Below are 16,530 nucleotides of genomic sequence, written 5' to 3' on the forward strand. Positions count from 1 at the left end.
TATGCACAGAGAATTCAGTCTTTTAAAAAAGAGACTTATGATAGTGTTTGTTATAACAATTGCAGATATGAACACCAGAAAGTGGAATTTCCTGCTGGAGGACTATCCCAAACTAAGTGAGTAGCTGCATTTTCCTGGCTAGGGCTATTTTCTGGGGAGGTGAATGAATCATAGCTTCATTTCTTGGGCTGAGCCTTTTCACTATGGGGAGATATGTTGCTAACGAACTGTGAAGCAGGTGTCTTCCTGTTTTGTCAGACATTTACACTGTTTGCCCAGACTCAAAACTTTATAAATGTGTGTTATTCATGGCAGTCCTTTAGGGGCCCACTGGGAGAGTGGATCTGTTTTGTCGGATTCTGCACTGAATTTCTGTGCCGTTTGTTAGAGCACATGGATGTATTTACTATCACAAAGTTATTTTTATTGCTTATAATGTACAGCAGCTCTACTTGAACTAAGGAGTTGCAAGAGAATGGATTCCTCTGTTTCTGCTTGCCAAATTTGAAGAGGTTGGCATGGTGGTTTCCCAGCCTTCCTATCCTCACAGAAATTCTGTCATACTGACTCTTTTTAGCTGTGCTCCCCTTATCCTCAGTGCCAGCCTCGCTTGCTCCCTCTTGTGTGTATATCAATTCATAAACTGGCACCAGCCCCCCCTTGCTTAGAAAACAAACAAGTATCAGGCTGTTTTACTTCCAGTTCTTTAAGTAGTGTGCATGGTGGTGTGCTATTTCATTTCACACCCAGCAAATTTTGTTTTTCAGCTCAGAGGGCTAGGTTTTCAAGTCAACTGATGATTTCTGTAACAACCAGTTCTTCCACAGTTACAGTCTGGGTGGTGTCTAGCTGACTTTGTTCAGCCTTATATGTCACTACTGGTAATAATGGCTTTGCAGGCACCACACAACTGTTAAGTTTTCAATTGATGTACGAGGCAGGTTAAAATTCAGGTTGCTTCCATAGCTGAGTTGATTTTGAGGCAAAGAAGAAGAGCTGCTTGTTTCTCTTGCAGAAGTGTGCAGATCTGCTTGAAGCAGAGTCATTCTTTTTGAAGCAGAATTTCATACTCTTACTAAAATCCTTTTGTGCTGGCTGATGGATGCTTAAAAGAAAGCCTAGCAAAAAAATCTTCATAAGAGAGCATCATATTTCCCCTTGCAAGTGGAATCTAAGGGCATACTGTTGCTACAATGGTCATTTCTTGGTAGAAGTTTACCAGTAGACTCCTACCTTTATGCATCTGTGTAATGCTGGTGAAACTATGACTCACTGAACTGAAATGTAGAACTGTGGTTTGTTGTGTTTTGTTTTGTGTTTTGTTTATTTTTTTTTAAAATGGATGCCACTTTGCAGAATAATCCAGTCTCAGCAGCATGCTCCTAGCGCATCTGCTTCTTGGTTTTTTATGTTTACTTAAGTTTATAGAGTACTTTGAGATGAATAGCATTACACAAGTCCTACATATTACTATTTATCATCCCAGTCAGCCTGCTGTGTTTGCCTTGGTACTTGTGTAAGGGTATGTGGCTGTGCAATTTGATTGGGCTAAGCTTCAGAAAGATAATAAGCCAGGTGCTCTAGACACGTCCTTAGGAAGTGTGAATGGGTGTTTCAGAACTGAAATGCTGTTGCTTAGAGTAGTTTTTCCTCCAGCATGGGCTCCTGCTTCCATGGGATACCAAAGCACATTTGAGTATCTGCAAATTGAGTATCTGCATGTTCCTATGATGCATGTCTTAATAACATTAGTAATAGTTGTAGGGCTGAAAGCCATGTGGTGGGGCCTTGTAGGAATGCCTGATCTTGAAAACAAGTGAGTGTATCTTGGTGGAGACTTATGAAACTCGAGGACTGAGATGTTGACAGGTCCTGATTTCAGTAAGAGCTGGTGATCTCTCACAATTTGCTAAAAGGGCCTTTTGTACATGCAAAGGGCCAGATCCTGTAGGACATGCTAGGCAGTCTGAGCAACACATCATCTCCCAGTCTGTCGCTCTCTCAGCCATGCTGGCTGGCAGTTGTATATATTGCATGAAGTATTCAGAATTCCACAGATTTGAGGAAAGCAAAAAAAATTTCCATAAATCTTCTTGCAGAGTGTAATTTGTGAGGGCATTTGAGGCTTCTAGCACGTGCCTTTTTGAGGAACAGCATTTGCTTTGTGCCTGTTCATTTACCTATGTCAAAATAAAAAAAAAAGAAAATAATTTTAAAAGGCTGGTTGCCATTTCCAGCAGAGTTATCTGTTAGCTGGGAACTGTTTGTAGAGGTTAATGTCTCTTTGCCTAGTTGCTCAGTCATCTTTATATAAAGGTCACTTCAGTAAAAAATGTCTGTTGGATGAATCATGCTGGTGGCAGATATATCTTAATCACTCTCCCAGCTCATGTACAGAACAATAGCAACAGAATTATCAGTGAGCAAATTGTAGCAATTATGCTAACACATAGCTCAGTCTGTGAGTGTAATAACAAGCTTGTGCTGTACTTCGGGTGGAGAGAGTTCCTGCTATTGAAGAAGTATGAATTAAACTGGAGAGTTTAAAAAGTTTGGTCATTGCCCAACCACAAATGGAAATCTATTCATATGTATATTACTTGGAATTGCTTTCCCCCCTCATATGGCAGGGGTCCATCCTGCTGCTTTCCTCTTGGAAATAACTGAAATAAAAATACCTTAGTGAATTCTGGAGGTGCATTTACTGCTGGTATGGTGAGTTCTTATTTTTGCAAACAGAGTTGTTTTATGTCTTCCTGACTTCATATACAAAGCAACCACTAAATAAAAAAAAAGTTGCTTCCGGCAGTAAAGGATCTGTGCACATACATTTGTGTTCCTTGTGTAGAGGTGTCTTTTTTGTTTCTCAGTCAGTGGTCAAAGATTGATTATTAAACATGTTTTCCTGGTCCCAGCTCACTGCATGTTTTAAACTGGTATTTGTATAGAAATTTACTTTTGGATTAAAAAGAAATACGTTTATCTTTTGGGGATGGAACAGAGAGGCTGCTGGAGGGGTCTGAAATAAGATTGTCTAGGAGGAGAATTGCCCTAACACTTTGCTTGTTGTGATGCAGGGGTTGAAAAGATGAAGGCTCTGAGGTCTTTGCATAATGGAGGCTGAGGATCCCTTTAGTTCGACTGGAAAGGTTTTATGCTGCAGATAAAGTTCAGAGGCTTCATGGGTGAAACAACAATAGTGGTGAGGGACTCAAGTGGCTGCCTGTGGGCTGGTTCTGGCCTGCAAGCTACTTCTGTCCAGGGGAACAGCAGTGGACACCAGTTGAGCAGGGAGTTGCTGTTGGTACCATGTCCTTGAAGGATAGCTGTCAGAGTGCTGCTGATGGTAGTACAAGAGCAGTTTCTCTGAGTCTTGAGGTGCTTCCTGTTTTCTTATCCAAACGTGGTAAATGAGGGGTGATAAAGTGGAGACAGAGCCAAACCTGTGTGAATTTGGGGAACAGGAGGAGAAGAGTTTTCAAAGCCGAAGATGTATGATATTCTTTAGTTAACTGTGTCTTAGGTTACTCCTGATCCCTCAGGGATGGTGGAGACCTCAGAGGTGTTTAATGCAGAATCCCAAGGTCAAGATAAAGGTGCCCCTGCCTTCTAGGCTTCAGGAGCTCTTTTGTTCAAATCCATACTTTTATTTTTGAGTAAAGTGTGCCCTAAGCTGCCCTCAGTGTGAATAATCCAGCTCCAGCTGTATTAGTAGCAATCATCTCTGAATGATGGCATCAGACTTTCATTTTTTTATAACCAAGTCTAAATATGAGGGGAGGAGATGTGATTCATCATGTGGTTCTGAAATAGACTTCAGGGAAGAGGCCAGGCTAACACCTGTGCATGATGCAGTGCTTTCTTGAGCTGTTTCAGGATATGAAATAACATTGTTGATGAGGTCAAGGGTTGTGCCCTGACATCCATAATGTAAGTTGTGTGTATGTTGCCCCTTCTGATAATAAACTGCTCTATTCTTTGCAGTGGAAGTGTTACAGAGCCTTGTGTCAGTAGAAGTGGAGCCACTGCCTGAGGCAGTAATACAAACCTTTGCTGCTCAAATACAGAGATCTACATCACAGACAGACATTCCTGATGCTGACCTTTCAGTGGTGGACTCCAAAATTGTGACAAGCCTCATGCCCTTTCAGCGGGAAGGTGTGAAGTATGTCCTTTTTGCATGCTGTTAAGAGCTAGTCCTTGCCTAGAATTGTGTACTTTATATTGGTGCCCAGGCTGCATTCTCTTCCATGGAGGGTTCCAGAATCTTGGGCTGTTACACTCTGGGCTGTTGGTTGTTTGGTATGGTATGGTTTGTTTTGTTGGGCTTTTTTTTTTTTGTGGATTTTTTTTTTCCTTTGAGTGACACATCTATTCTGTTTCTAGCTAGAATTCTTCATCATGAGTCAAGAGGAAAGTAGCATTTTGCTAGTCTCATAAAATTGTTCAAATGATACATCTCTGATCTCCCTCTTGTGATTCAGTATGTGCCTAATTGTCATATGATTTTTTTTATTTTGTAAGGTCATCTTTTTTCTTTTTTTTTTCCCCAAGTGCATTTCTTCTGTTGTTGTTTTTTAAATATTAACTACACATGGGAAAGTGCCAGGAAATGGGACCCAGTCCCTGAAAGATTTAAAATTACTAATTGTATGTAGAGATAAACTTTTAAATGTCCCTGTTCCCATCATATATGGTCATTAGTTGTTGACTTCAAGATGCGATCCAGGAAAGTTTGTACTTACTGGTATTAATGTGGAATAGTTATATAATATTTTCTTATCTCAGCCAGGATGAACTCTGGGACTGAATGTGAGTAATATCGTGGAAAGAATGTGCTTTAAATAATTGTAAGGTCTTGAGACTACTCCTCATGACATCAAAGTCTCTAAGGACTGGGCTGAACCACTCTGTTCAGGAACTTCCAAGCTTTGAGAGATTTGTGAAAGTTGCTCACTTGTGTTGAGACTAAGGGAGAAGATGCAGGTTTACTGAAGAACCCAGATCACTTCCAGGTCATCCACATTATAGGTTTGGTGATGAGTTATGCTCATCTTGGCTGCCAGGGCAGATAGTAATCCATTTCTTCACTCTGACTTATTTCCCCTCTCTAATTTCTCCAGTTTTGCAATTTTAAGAAATGGACGTTTACTTCTTGCGGATGACATGGGCTTGGGCAAGACCATCCAGGCGATCTGCATTGCTGCATATTACCGAAAGGAATGGCCGTTGCTGGTGGTGACTCCTTCTTCCGTGAGGTTTACATGGGCAGAGGTACTGTGAGCTTGAGCGTGTGCAGGTGGCCGGTAGAGGACATGTGTGATGGTTATGCTGTGTTGCACTCTGTACAAGTTAAAATTTTAAGAATATGTATATTAAGGAGAAGAAGCTAAAAATTGTACTCATTTAGAAAGTTGAGGGGGGAAAATTGCTTGGCACTGACTGTATATGCCTCTTTTCTTTTATTGGCCAATTTTGTGGTCCTGCTGATCTTTTGGAAAGAGGGAGATCAAGAGAAAGTGTCTCCTCTGACCCTCTGTTAACTTTGTGCAAGTCAGCTGGCTCCAAGGGAGCATTTTACTCATCAGTGTCAAAGACAATAGTTGCATGCAAGCAATTGCCTGTTGTTTTCAAGCCCTTCATAGCAGTATTTGCCAGTCCCTTGGCTGGAATAAAAGCCCAGGTGCTGGGATTCTCTGCTCTGTTCAAGAGGCCCCATTATCATCATCATTAAGTGTCTGTTGTAATATGTCTTTTGGCCTGTCCACTGTATGCTGCTGGCTCCTCAGGGTCCTTTATTAATGTTGATCAGAAGCCCAAGAAAGCTTATATGGTTGGGAGAAATGTATCTTGAAATAAATGACTGTCATGGATTGTACACTGAGGCTGTTGGGTTGCCATAGGCTAGTGAAATGTTCACTGTGGGAGAAAAAAGTGAGCCAGAGGTTTTAGGTCAGTAATTTCATGCCTGAGCAGGGGTGGATGGGAGTTTAGTTTTCCCTGGAATGTTGCATTGACAAGAAGTGTATTGACTGGGATTTGCTGGTTTTGTGCTGTAACTGGGTTGTTAGAGCATCTTGGCTTGTGTTTTCACATCCAGTAGTGTAACAAAATGTTGGGTGACAAGAAAAGAAAATTGTTTACTGAACAGGGGAGTGATGCTCATCGTGTTTGATATTTCAAAGGCATGTAGACCTCTGGGTCAACACCTAACCTGAATCTGTGGCTTCTGAGGGATACCTACTGGGAACAATTTGGGGCCTGGTTTCCTGAACTACTGGGCACCTGCAGCTAAACTCCTACATCCTGCTTCAAGAGATTTAAGCAATATGAGGTGTTTTGTGGTTTTTCTTTTTTTTCCTTTGACTGCTTGATTTCCTCTTCCTTCCCCTACTCCTGACTCCCGAGGAGGCTGTTGTGGGAGATGTTTTGTTAGAACATTTGCTTTAGAATGATCTGTATTGCCTTGTGGGTATGTGAAGGATGTAGGTCTAAGAAAAATGTGTCACACAATGTAGAAGAGGGTGGAGTTTATTATGGTCTGTAATCTACTCAGTTCATTCTTGTACAGATGTGTTTTACTGTATTGATAGATGCTTTTGTGGTGTCTCTGGAGCTGAATTGCCAGAAATTGTCTTCATCTCAGAATTGTCAGTGTTTTAGTTTGACTTTCTGGGCTCAGGCCACTGAGTGCCTTTATATTCAAGATGCCATAGGAAGCTAGCGGGAAGATGCGAGGTACTCTTGGGTGAGAAGTACTACAGCATGTGCATTTGAAGTTCAGCATTAAAACTTAAATAATTAACGGTCAGGGCAGTTTCAAAGCACTTCTTGTGGACAAAGGTCAGCGTCAAGTGAGAAATACAGCATGACTTTTATGGTGTGAATTAGTCATGTGCCCTTTATAAAAGGAGAGGGCAGTACAGCTAGGAGCTTCCAGATACTTTCTCATTGCTGCCACCTTTGTCTAAGTTTTGGCTTACCATCAGCCCCATATTTTTTGGTTGGGATCTAACCTTGCCTGCATGTTGGCCCATTTTGGTTGTGGTGCTTTCCATAAGTGGTGAAGGATAGTTAATTGTTAGTTTCTCACATACTGAGAAATGTGAGAAGCTCACAGTTAACTCCTCTGGCTGCTGCATGTGGTTGCTGAAGAGAAGAGAGGAATGATGCTTGAGGGATTTCCACAAGTGAAGGGCCTAGAGACAGAGGTGCCATTTCTCCTCACCACTTGGATACATTTCTGAAGGGACCAGATCCTGATTGCTAAAGCCCCAGCCAGCTCTCTGCAGAGCAACATCAGCAGAACTCAAATGTTGCAGAGAGGTTGCTGTCATTGGGGACACAATCATAAGGGAAATGGTGGGTGCTCAGTAGCTAACAGATGGGTTTGGGGGAGGATATCTTGCTCTGGTGTGTGGAGCATTTCAAGAGGTTGATTTGAATGACTATCACCATGTGTGTTTCAGCTGCTGTCACAGAGCAGCTGGTGTGTTGTCAACTTGATGTTTTTATTTTGTTTGTTTGGGGGTTTTTTTGGTAGACTTTTTAAGAGGTAATGGAAGAGTTCTTGTTGATCTGGATGAGTTGTACTTCATCCTCGCTGTGGAGTAAACATTGCTATAGTGAGAGATGTTAACTGCTTAGAAGTCTGTAGTTCACAGCCTGAGGTTTCCTGTTGAGTGAGAAAACTAAATTTCCCTATCAGTAGTGGTCACTGCGTTGTCTGGCTCTGAGCATAGCAGGTAACATTGTCAGGAGGTTATGCACTTTTCTACTACAGATCAGATTTTTGTTTTTTCAGTAAGAGGCAAGAATAGAGCATGTTTAAGCCTTCCTAGCTGTGGAAGGTAGATTTGGCCTTATAGCCTGAGTTCTGTTCTTGATCTTCCCATTACTAGGGTTGTTGCCTTGGGAAGGCTGCTTGCCCTTACTGTGCTCCTAGCTGATGTCTAATGGTGGGTGGGGTGATTCCATGTTCTAAGCATTCATGAGGATGCTCTGTGAAGTGCTTTGGAATCCTGACAGAGGACATAAGTACCAGAATGCAATTCATTGCTTTCCTCTTCCTCCAGGCATTTCACAGGTGGCTTCCATCCTTGAGTCCAGGTAGCACCAATGTCATAGTGACTGGCAAAGACAACCTAACAGCAAGCTTAATCAACATCATCAGCTTTGACCTCCTCAGCAAGATGGACAAGCAACTTAAGAGCACTTTCAAAGTAGTTATTATTGTAAGTGGTACACTAAAATTTTGAAGTTAATTGTATGCTGCAAATGGGGTAACCTTTGTGTTGTACAGCAGACAAGTGTAAAGAGGGCCATACTTAGGACTGAAACTATCTTGTAATTCTGGCTGTGATCAAAGCTCTCCATGAGTAGAAGCAGGAGATTTCTCTGATACCTTCTTAGGTAACTAGTAGAGTTTAATTCCTTTTTGATTCCTGAGTCTGTGTTTTCTCTTTTACTGGTTATGGTGCCTCTGCTTTCATTGTGGTTGGGCATGTCCGCTGCTGGAGAGAAAGGTGTTTAATGTGGTGTGTCAATACAATAGTCTTGGAATTGTATCTTTTTAAGGGGATTGGACTTCAGGGTGATGCTAGTGTTTATCCAGTAAACCAGATACCCTACTTGATGTTGAGAGGTTAAAAGCCTCCAAAAATCTCCCTTTGCTTGTGTTCCACTGGCAATCTGCATTAAGCTTTCTTTGATCACTTGTATCATTTTTTTTGTAAATTACTTCAAAACCATTTTTTAACCTTTTACAGAGCCATGGTAGAAGGCTTTTTTTTAGATTTCAGTCATTCAAAACATCTAGTGTTTCAAATCCAGCTTGGATCAAAAGAGACCAAAAGTGTATACGTAGCTTAATATGAGTGTTTGATGTTGTCAGTCCAGTTATCAGCATACATATGCACCTGTCCCTAAGATCGTGACAATTGGAACATAATAATCCTTTTGTTTCTCAGCATGAGATGGGTATGTGGGAATAGATGGAGTTCTTTGGAGACGAAACTACCCATGGGGGAATTGTGTTTGTGGTTTTTTGGTGTTTTTTTTTGTTGGGGTTTTTTTTGTTTGTTTTGGTTTGGTTTTAATTTTTTTTTTTTTTAAATTTTTATTTTTTCCCTTGCCCATTCTCTGACAAGACATTCTGTCAGGGTGGAAATGCAGATTGTTACTTTTGTATGCTGGTGCTTGGAGTAAAGGGACTTGGGCTCTAGGGCTACTGCCCTGGAACCTTTTACCAGCCCTGAGCTGGCGGATGTTCTTTCTGTGTGTTTATATGTTCAAATTTGGATCCTGTATACGTTTTTACAGATGAGAGTAGTCCTACCGAGTGCTGAGCTTCCCTGCTTTTTCTTCCAATCTTCTTTTGATGGCAGGGAACATTAATGTAGCTTATTTGTTAATCAGGAGGGAGAAGGCTGTGCCTGAGAGGCTAAGCAGTTGTATTCTCTTTGCATGCATGGTTGCTTGCTCATCCACACGTGGAAAGATGAGAATGCACCCTTGGAGGGCGCCAATTACTTATTGTGTCTAAGTTCTGACTTGCTGCAGCAGTAGAAATGAAGCCTGTTTGGGAGTGATGTCTCAAGTAGGAGGCTATTATCCACCTGGTGAGCCCTATCAGCAGAACAGTTGGATCCTAATTAGATTTCTTTTTTTCCTTATCATTTTCATTAACCCCTTGTTTAGGGAAATGGCAGTGTATAGGCCTCCTATGTTTGCTGCATTTAAAGGACACATGGGGGCAAATGAATGTCAGTGGTGGAAATAATGTTCCTTTCTCCTTCCCTCTGCTCCCTTGTTTGTGGTCATTTGAGATTCATGGCTTTAAGGTTTGATTTCTGTTCCATTTGCTTGCAGCTGCCAGTTTGAATATAGGCAGCCTGCTACTCTCTGTGCTGTCTTTTCGTTTAGAATTTGATGTGACTATCCCAGTGCTTGAAATATCCCCTGGGATGATATGCTTGTAATATTAGATAGCTGTGAATACTGGGAATTTGTTCTGTAGCCTGCAGTTGGACTATGGATCAGAACTGTCTTCACTTTCATGCTTGTTTTGTTTCAGGATGAATCTCACTTCCTAAAGAACATAAAAACTGCACGATGCCGAGCTGCCATGCCTCTGCTCAAGGTGTGTATGCTGGGTGCCAAACCTGCAGCAGCTAAGGTCAGGCTCCCAAAGCAGCATTGCTCCATTTACCAGGTTTAGGAGCCAGCAGCTGAATTCTGTTGCTGTGCAAGTGGAAATCCAGGTAATGTAGATCCAAGAGCAAAATTTGTCTCTGGCTAAGCCACTTGTTCCCATGCAAATGTTAGATGGTAAGACCTAACAAAAGAACTTCAGAAGCTGCCTTAATCTAATTGTGGTACTGTCACTGATGAGTTTTATGGTGATGGGAAAAATGGAATGTCAAAACTTACTGAGTGCATTCAGGGAGAGTAGAAAGAATATAGTAGTGTCAACATAGCTCGTTTAATGGAAATAATCATTATCAGTTAATTCTTGGCACAAAACCACTGCTGTATATCAAAATGACATTACCTAGGTCCCTTCCTTGGCTTTGGTTTTGGGCTCTACTCTGTTACTGCAAGCTTCCAATGTATTTGTATGGCTGGGGTTTGGGAGCACTCCTGCTGGTTAAATATACAGAACTAGTAGGAGATGGCAGAATGCGAGGTTAGCAAGACAAGTGGCCCACAGAAGGGAGGCAATATTCAATTATGCAATAACAGGAGAAATGTAAATTTTAATGTCTGCCTGTTGTCCTGGGATCAAAGAATCAAACTCTCCCTGGTAGCCTGTAGCAGATTAAAGTTATTAGTAGTTTCTAGACACTGCAGAGTCTGTACATTAGAACAAGGTAAATGCAGTTCCTCTTCAGCAATTATCAGCAAGTGCGTATAAAGAGAAGATTCGATCTGTGATGGCTTTATAGCAACCAACTTTTATATGCAAGATTCCTAATGGCAAGCCGAAGGTGGTTGTCCTTGAATAACTTCATTGTTCTCTTTAAAGGCCTGATTCTTGTCTTCTCTTGGCTTTCAAATCACTTCAGGCTTTTAATGTTTGGAAACTAAGTAGGAGGTCCAATTTTATGAGCAGTTTGAAGTACAGTAATTAGGGTGTATGTCTGAAAATGGTGGAAAATAACAGATTTACCTCATTGCAAAATGCTCAAAAAATTGTCTCATCCTTTCCTACTTGTAGCTTTGTAAGGATCAGCTTGTCAAAATTATTTGCAGGCTACAAGATATGAGAGTGAAAGATGGTAGCTGTTAAGTGGAGGTTAATTGCCTGTATGCACTTACTGAGAATTTACAGTTTTATGCTGTCACATCACTGGTCTTAGAGAATTGAGAACTGGTGCTTCTGAAACTGACTTTCAGTCTTCTGAAAGCATTAAGAGTCTCATGTTCCTATCATGTGTTGTCTCACCTGCAAGCAGCATACAGTACCGGTTGTTTTGTGTTAGATGTTCAGGTAAACTATTCTCCTGCTTGCTGATGGTAACTTCTGAAGTGAGTATTTGCTGTAATAGCCACTCTCTGCCCTCCTTGCTTTCCAGCACAGGTGTTTTGCTCTAAAACTAGCCCTTTTGGCAGCTTTGTCTTCAACTACTAGGGAGTGGTGCTGTGTTCACTACTGGTAAAGCACATCACAGGAATGCTTTCATATTTGAAAAAACTGCCAAAATATGAGGAGTTTTCATCACTCGAATACTGGATTTAACAACTCTGTCATATTTATAGTAAATAGTCAATGGCATAAAAATGGGACTGTTTTAAGTATTTTACATGATACTTTGAGATTATTGAATAAGAGACATTGATAAACATGCTGCTGAGGATAATATTCTTGCTGTTGCCTTCTTTATGTTGAAAGGGTTAGAGCAGTACTGGGGCTCTTAGAAGAGACCAAAAAAAGGTGTTTCTGTAGGCAAGCCCTTGATAGGTACACTGCTTCTAGCACCTAAGTCCCTACCTTAAGGTCACAGTGTGAAGCCATGCCAGTAGTGTAACCAGAGCCCCTGGAGCCAGCTCATGCCTTGTCTATCTTCTAAGCATTGCCACTTCTAACTGTTGTTAGCATTATGCTACTTTAAACTTTCTGAAATTGCCATAGTTGCTTTTATTTCCTACGATGTTCCCAACATCCTAAAGCATGAAAGCTTAGCCTTGAACTGGCTTCTGGGGACAGAAAAGAAAAAAAAAAAATCTAAGAAATGTGATCTTTGGTTCTTACATGCTACAAAGATTTATGAGTCCACAATGATACTGGACAGACCTAAGTTAAAGTTTCTGAGCCTGAAATATTTCTGTCACTTCCATGTGTACTTAATAGATTCTTTTTATCTTGATAGAATCTGCTCCTGTGACTTCTCCATTTGAATAATAAGTAAAATATAAAAATTGTTGTGTTTAGACAGAACTGCACAATAATCAGATTAAATCAATACATTCATAGTAAAGACAGTTTACCTTGGATATTAATTTTGAATCTGCCTTGTTAGACAGCCAAGATGAATCTCTACCTCTGAAATATTTAACCCATGATTACAGCATTTAAAGCCTCAGTTTAGTTTTAATATCTGACATTGTCTTGTTTTCAAAATGAAGTGGTATTTTTAGCCACTCAGTAATAATTCATCTTTTCCTGCTCTCTTGTATATATTGCACAGCAAGCGTGGTATGGAATTGTCAAGCAGAACCATATATTAAACATGTGGCCTAAGTTTGTCAATTGGGAACTTCTAGACATTTTTTAATATTAAAAAAACCCCCATAAACTCTGTGTGTGTGTGCAGTCTTCGGTGTGCGTAGTACTCAGTATCTTTTGTGGCATACTTAGCTGCTGCCCTGACAGAGATTTAGGAAAGGTTTGCCTGGGGCAGTGGGAAGTGTGACCAGAAAAGACTTTTTAGTGCACTTTTACAATGGCTGGATGTGTGCAATGATCATGCTTGCTACCTGGTAGCTTGCCCCAGGTTGTCATTAGTTTAAAGTAAATATATAGACATGTTGTGCCCATTTTATTGTTATTGGACAAAACTTTGAGAGGAACTTAGTTACACAAACGGTAAGATAGGGTGAGCTGAAATAGCAGATGCAAAATATTTAGGCCAGATTTCTTATTCCCTTCATGTTCCCAGTGGATGTGCAAACCTGTGGGTGTGCAGACTTGTACATGGGGAGAATGCTTCATCTGCCTACATGGAACCAGGTGGCAGTTTGTACACAGTCTGTGTGCATCCCTGCAAAATTATGGAGGTGGATGGATTGAAAGCCATAGAAAACAGTCCTCTGATGTTTTGGCATGTGGCAAAAATCCTGCTTTCAATGTCAGCCAGCTTTCACACTGGCCGGTCTGTGCCAGCAGCTGTGTGAGATCTGTCCCCAGCTTCAGCATCTCTCATGGTACTCAAGAGGGCTAGAAGTTCCTGTGTTCACAGTGGTCCTTTTGTCTTGTTTCCACACACATCAAAGTGAGAATAGCCTCATACTGTTAGGCTTTGCTTGAGTCACCGAAAGGCCTGGTCAGGGCTGGCTTGTCCCTGCTTCTAATCCAGAGCTGTGGCAATCAGTAATAGGACCTGTTTGTCACCTTTCTGTTTTCTTTAGTCTCGTGGTTGGGACTAAGTTCTCCTGGGCGTACTGACAATATTGGTTGTTCCCTTCGTCTCTGCCCTGTATCTGCCTCCCTCAAAGGCAGAAAGTGTCATGGTGTTATGCCTTTTGTAAGCATTTTGTCTTTACCTCCCAGGATGTCCTGGTTTCAGCTGGGATGGAGTTAATTGTCTTCCTAGTAGCTGGTACAGTGCTATGTTTTTGAGTTAGGTATGAGAAGAATGTTGATAACACTGACGTTTTCAGTTGTTGCTAAGTAATGTTTAGTCTAAAGTCAAGGATTTTTCAGCTTCTCGTGCCCAGCCAGCGAGAAAGCTGGAGGGGCACAAGAAGTTGGCACAGGACACAGCCAGGACAGCTGACCCAAACTGGCCAATGGGGTATTCCATACCGTGTGACGTCACATCTAGTATAGAAACTGGGCGTAGTGGGGGCAGGGGGATCATCGATCGTTGGGTGGTGAGCAATTGCATTGTGCATCACTCGTATATTCTAATCCTTTTATTATTACTATTGTAATTTTATTAGTGTTATTATTATCATTATTAGTTTCTTCTTTTCTGTTCTATTAAACCATTCTTATCTGAACCCGTGAATTTTACTTCTTTTTCTCATTTTCTCCCCCATCCCACTGGGTGGCGGGGGGAAGTGAGTGAGCAGCTGCATGGTGCTCAGTTGCCGACTGGGGTTAAACCATGACACAAGATTGGACTGGCCCAGAGACATGAACATAGGAGAGGGAGTATACATGCTACCAATATCCATAAAACAGCAAAGCCCCAGGGGTGTAGATGAAGAAGAAACAGCAAACCAGAAGTTTTTCACTGATCAGTGGTGGGATCTCTTTGGGACCAGAGTGAAAAGGATTCTATATTCTTTGACCAGCCAAAGTGCTTCATAGTCTTTGTTCTTCTGTAATTGCATGGAGTACTGCAAGACAATGGAAACTGGGGAAGGTCCCAATGGAACATGGATGAGATTTTTGGAAGCACAACAGTAAGTTTTTAGTGAAGATCTGTGCTAGAAACTGAGAAATAAAAAATAGTATCAAATGACAGATTCCAGTGGTATAAAATGGTCTTATTCCTGTTGTGCTCCCTATGGGCTTTTTTCCAGAATATTTGGGTAATATTGCTAATGTGATTGTTCCTATTGAGCTGCTGTTCAGGTTAATAGCATGATGCACATCCTGATGTTTGCAGGGTTAAAGGTCTTTGTTTCTATTATGGAAGTCCAAATACATTGTGTGGCTGGAATCTAATACTCTTTGTGCTTGTTTTAATAAAGAGATGCTTAAAAATAATGAAGGGAAATAGGTCAGTGCTGAAGGTGGAAGGTGAGGAGGGAACACAAAAATCTCCCTTTCCAGTGCAAAATAAGTAGCAGCTGTCTTTAGGCATTACAAATCCATATGGATTGGATAAATAAACCTTTGCTTGTTGTCACCTGCTGAGAGAAGGAACTTCATCTTGAAACTGGAGAAGCTGTGGGCCCTCAAGGTTGCATCTTCAGATCTGCTCGTACTTTGCAGTTTCCCTTCCTTCTCAAAATAGGGAGGTAGTTTAATTTGCTTCAGTCATAGCTGATCATCGCCATGTGACACACATTATCTGTCTAGATGTCACTTAAGAATAGGGAAAGGCATTTATATTTTTTGGAATAACCACTGTAGGATCATCTTATGAAATGCAGATCCCTATCCGTCTTACCCAAGTACAGAAACAGACTCTTCAAAACAGCTGCAACCCTTTCCCTTTATCAAATCTTCTATTTCATCAGGTGATTATCTCTATTATATTATGGCAGCTCTCAGATTTTTTGTTTCACAGGATAAGGTATTCTTATGCTAAGCAGTTCAAAATGACAGAGTAAGCAAAAACTGGGGGCACAAGTAATTGTACAGCCAGGACCAGCCACACTTATTTAAAAAAGTTTGTCAGTCTGTTAGCATATGGCAGAGCTCATGCTGTGAAGTTCATTTAACACAGACACAGTCATTGTATGTTAATGAGGCTCTCTGCATGTTCAATTATTTCTTTGTGGCATAACCCCCCCCCCCCCTTCAAATTAGTTGGGTGCTGGGTTTTGACCTCTAAAGTAAGTGTGATTGGGGTTACCATTATATAAATTATTCTTTGACTTTCAAAAGTGACTTTTGTAAATGTTGTCACAGCTGTGGAATTAATTCTTGCTGGTGTATTGTGTGTGCAAGTGTAATGCTACAAAGCCACAATTGTCTTATGTTACTGAAACCAGGACGCTTAGTAAACGAAGGCTGCAGACCAACTCTCCACTAGTCAAGTCACTGTCAGAGTTCCCTTAAGCAATCTCACAAGAAAGGAGCTGTAAGAACAGTCACAAGGACTCATGAGAGAGAGGAGTGCTTCTAGCGAAGATTAAACTTCATGCCTAAATGCTAATGAGCAGCTAATGTTACTACTTCTGTGTGGAAATATGTATCAATTGATTACAGATCTGGTTTTGATAGAAAGTCCTTGCTGGTCCCTGCAATGTTATTTTCTGTGCTGTTGTTCCATATTATTCTTACAGACCTTGGAAGAAAGAGGGTAAGCTCCCACTCTTGACAGCACAGAAGGTTCAGCAGGAAACAAGAATTAAGCAGTGATCAGCAGAGACTTCTCTGCAGGAGCAAATCTTTATTGGCATCTATTCAAAAAGAGTTGCCACTAGAAAAAGAAATGTGAATCAAAGCCATTTCTTTCATCCAGAATTTAAGTAAGCCTTCAACACTCGAAACTTGTCTTCTTAGGATTTTTTTTTTCTTCTCTTCTTTCTTGGGCTCCTTCTGTCATGGATTTTAAAACTGAAAGGCATCCTTGGAATAATGAGTTAGACCACCTATGTTCCACACAATTTTCTGGAATTAATTTCTTC

At 41.0% G+C, this 16,530-nt stretch overlaps 1 protein-coding gene across 3 annotated transcripts in view; it reads left to right on the forward strand.

Moving 5' to 3' along the window:
* The window catches only part of SMARCAL1 (SNF2 related chromatin remodeling annealing helicase 1), a 40,584-nt gene that overhangs the window by 6,919 nt on the left and 17,135 nt on the right, over nt 1-16,530 (forward strand). For all 3 annotated transcript variants that reach the window (XM_069781095.1, XM_069781096.1, XM_069781097.1), the window contains exons 5-9: nt 66-116; nt 3,985-4,165; nt 5,124-5,274; nt 8,076-8,234; nt 10,076-10,141. In XM_069781095.1, coding sequence (XP_069637196.1) covers nt 66-116; nt 3,985-4,165; nt 5,124-5,274; nt 8,076-8,234; nt 10,076-10,141 — 608 coding nt within the window. The remainder of the gene's footprint in view (nt 1-65; nt 117-3,984; nt 4,166-5,123; nt 5,275-8,075; nt 8,235-10,075; nt 10,142-16,530) is intronic.

The sequence above is a fragment of the Haliaeetus albicilla genome, chromosome 4, assembly GCF_947461875.1.
Source record: "Haliaeetus albicilla chromosome 4, bHalAlb1.1, whole genome shotgun sequence".
Lineage (NCBI taxonomy): Eukaryota > Metazoa > Chordata > Aves > Accipitriformes > Accipitridae > Haliaeetus > Haliaeetus albicilla.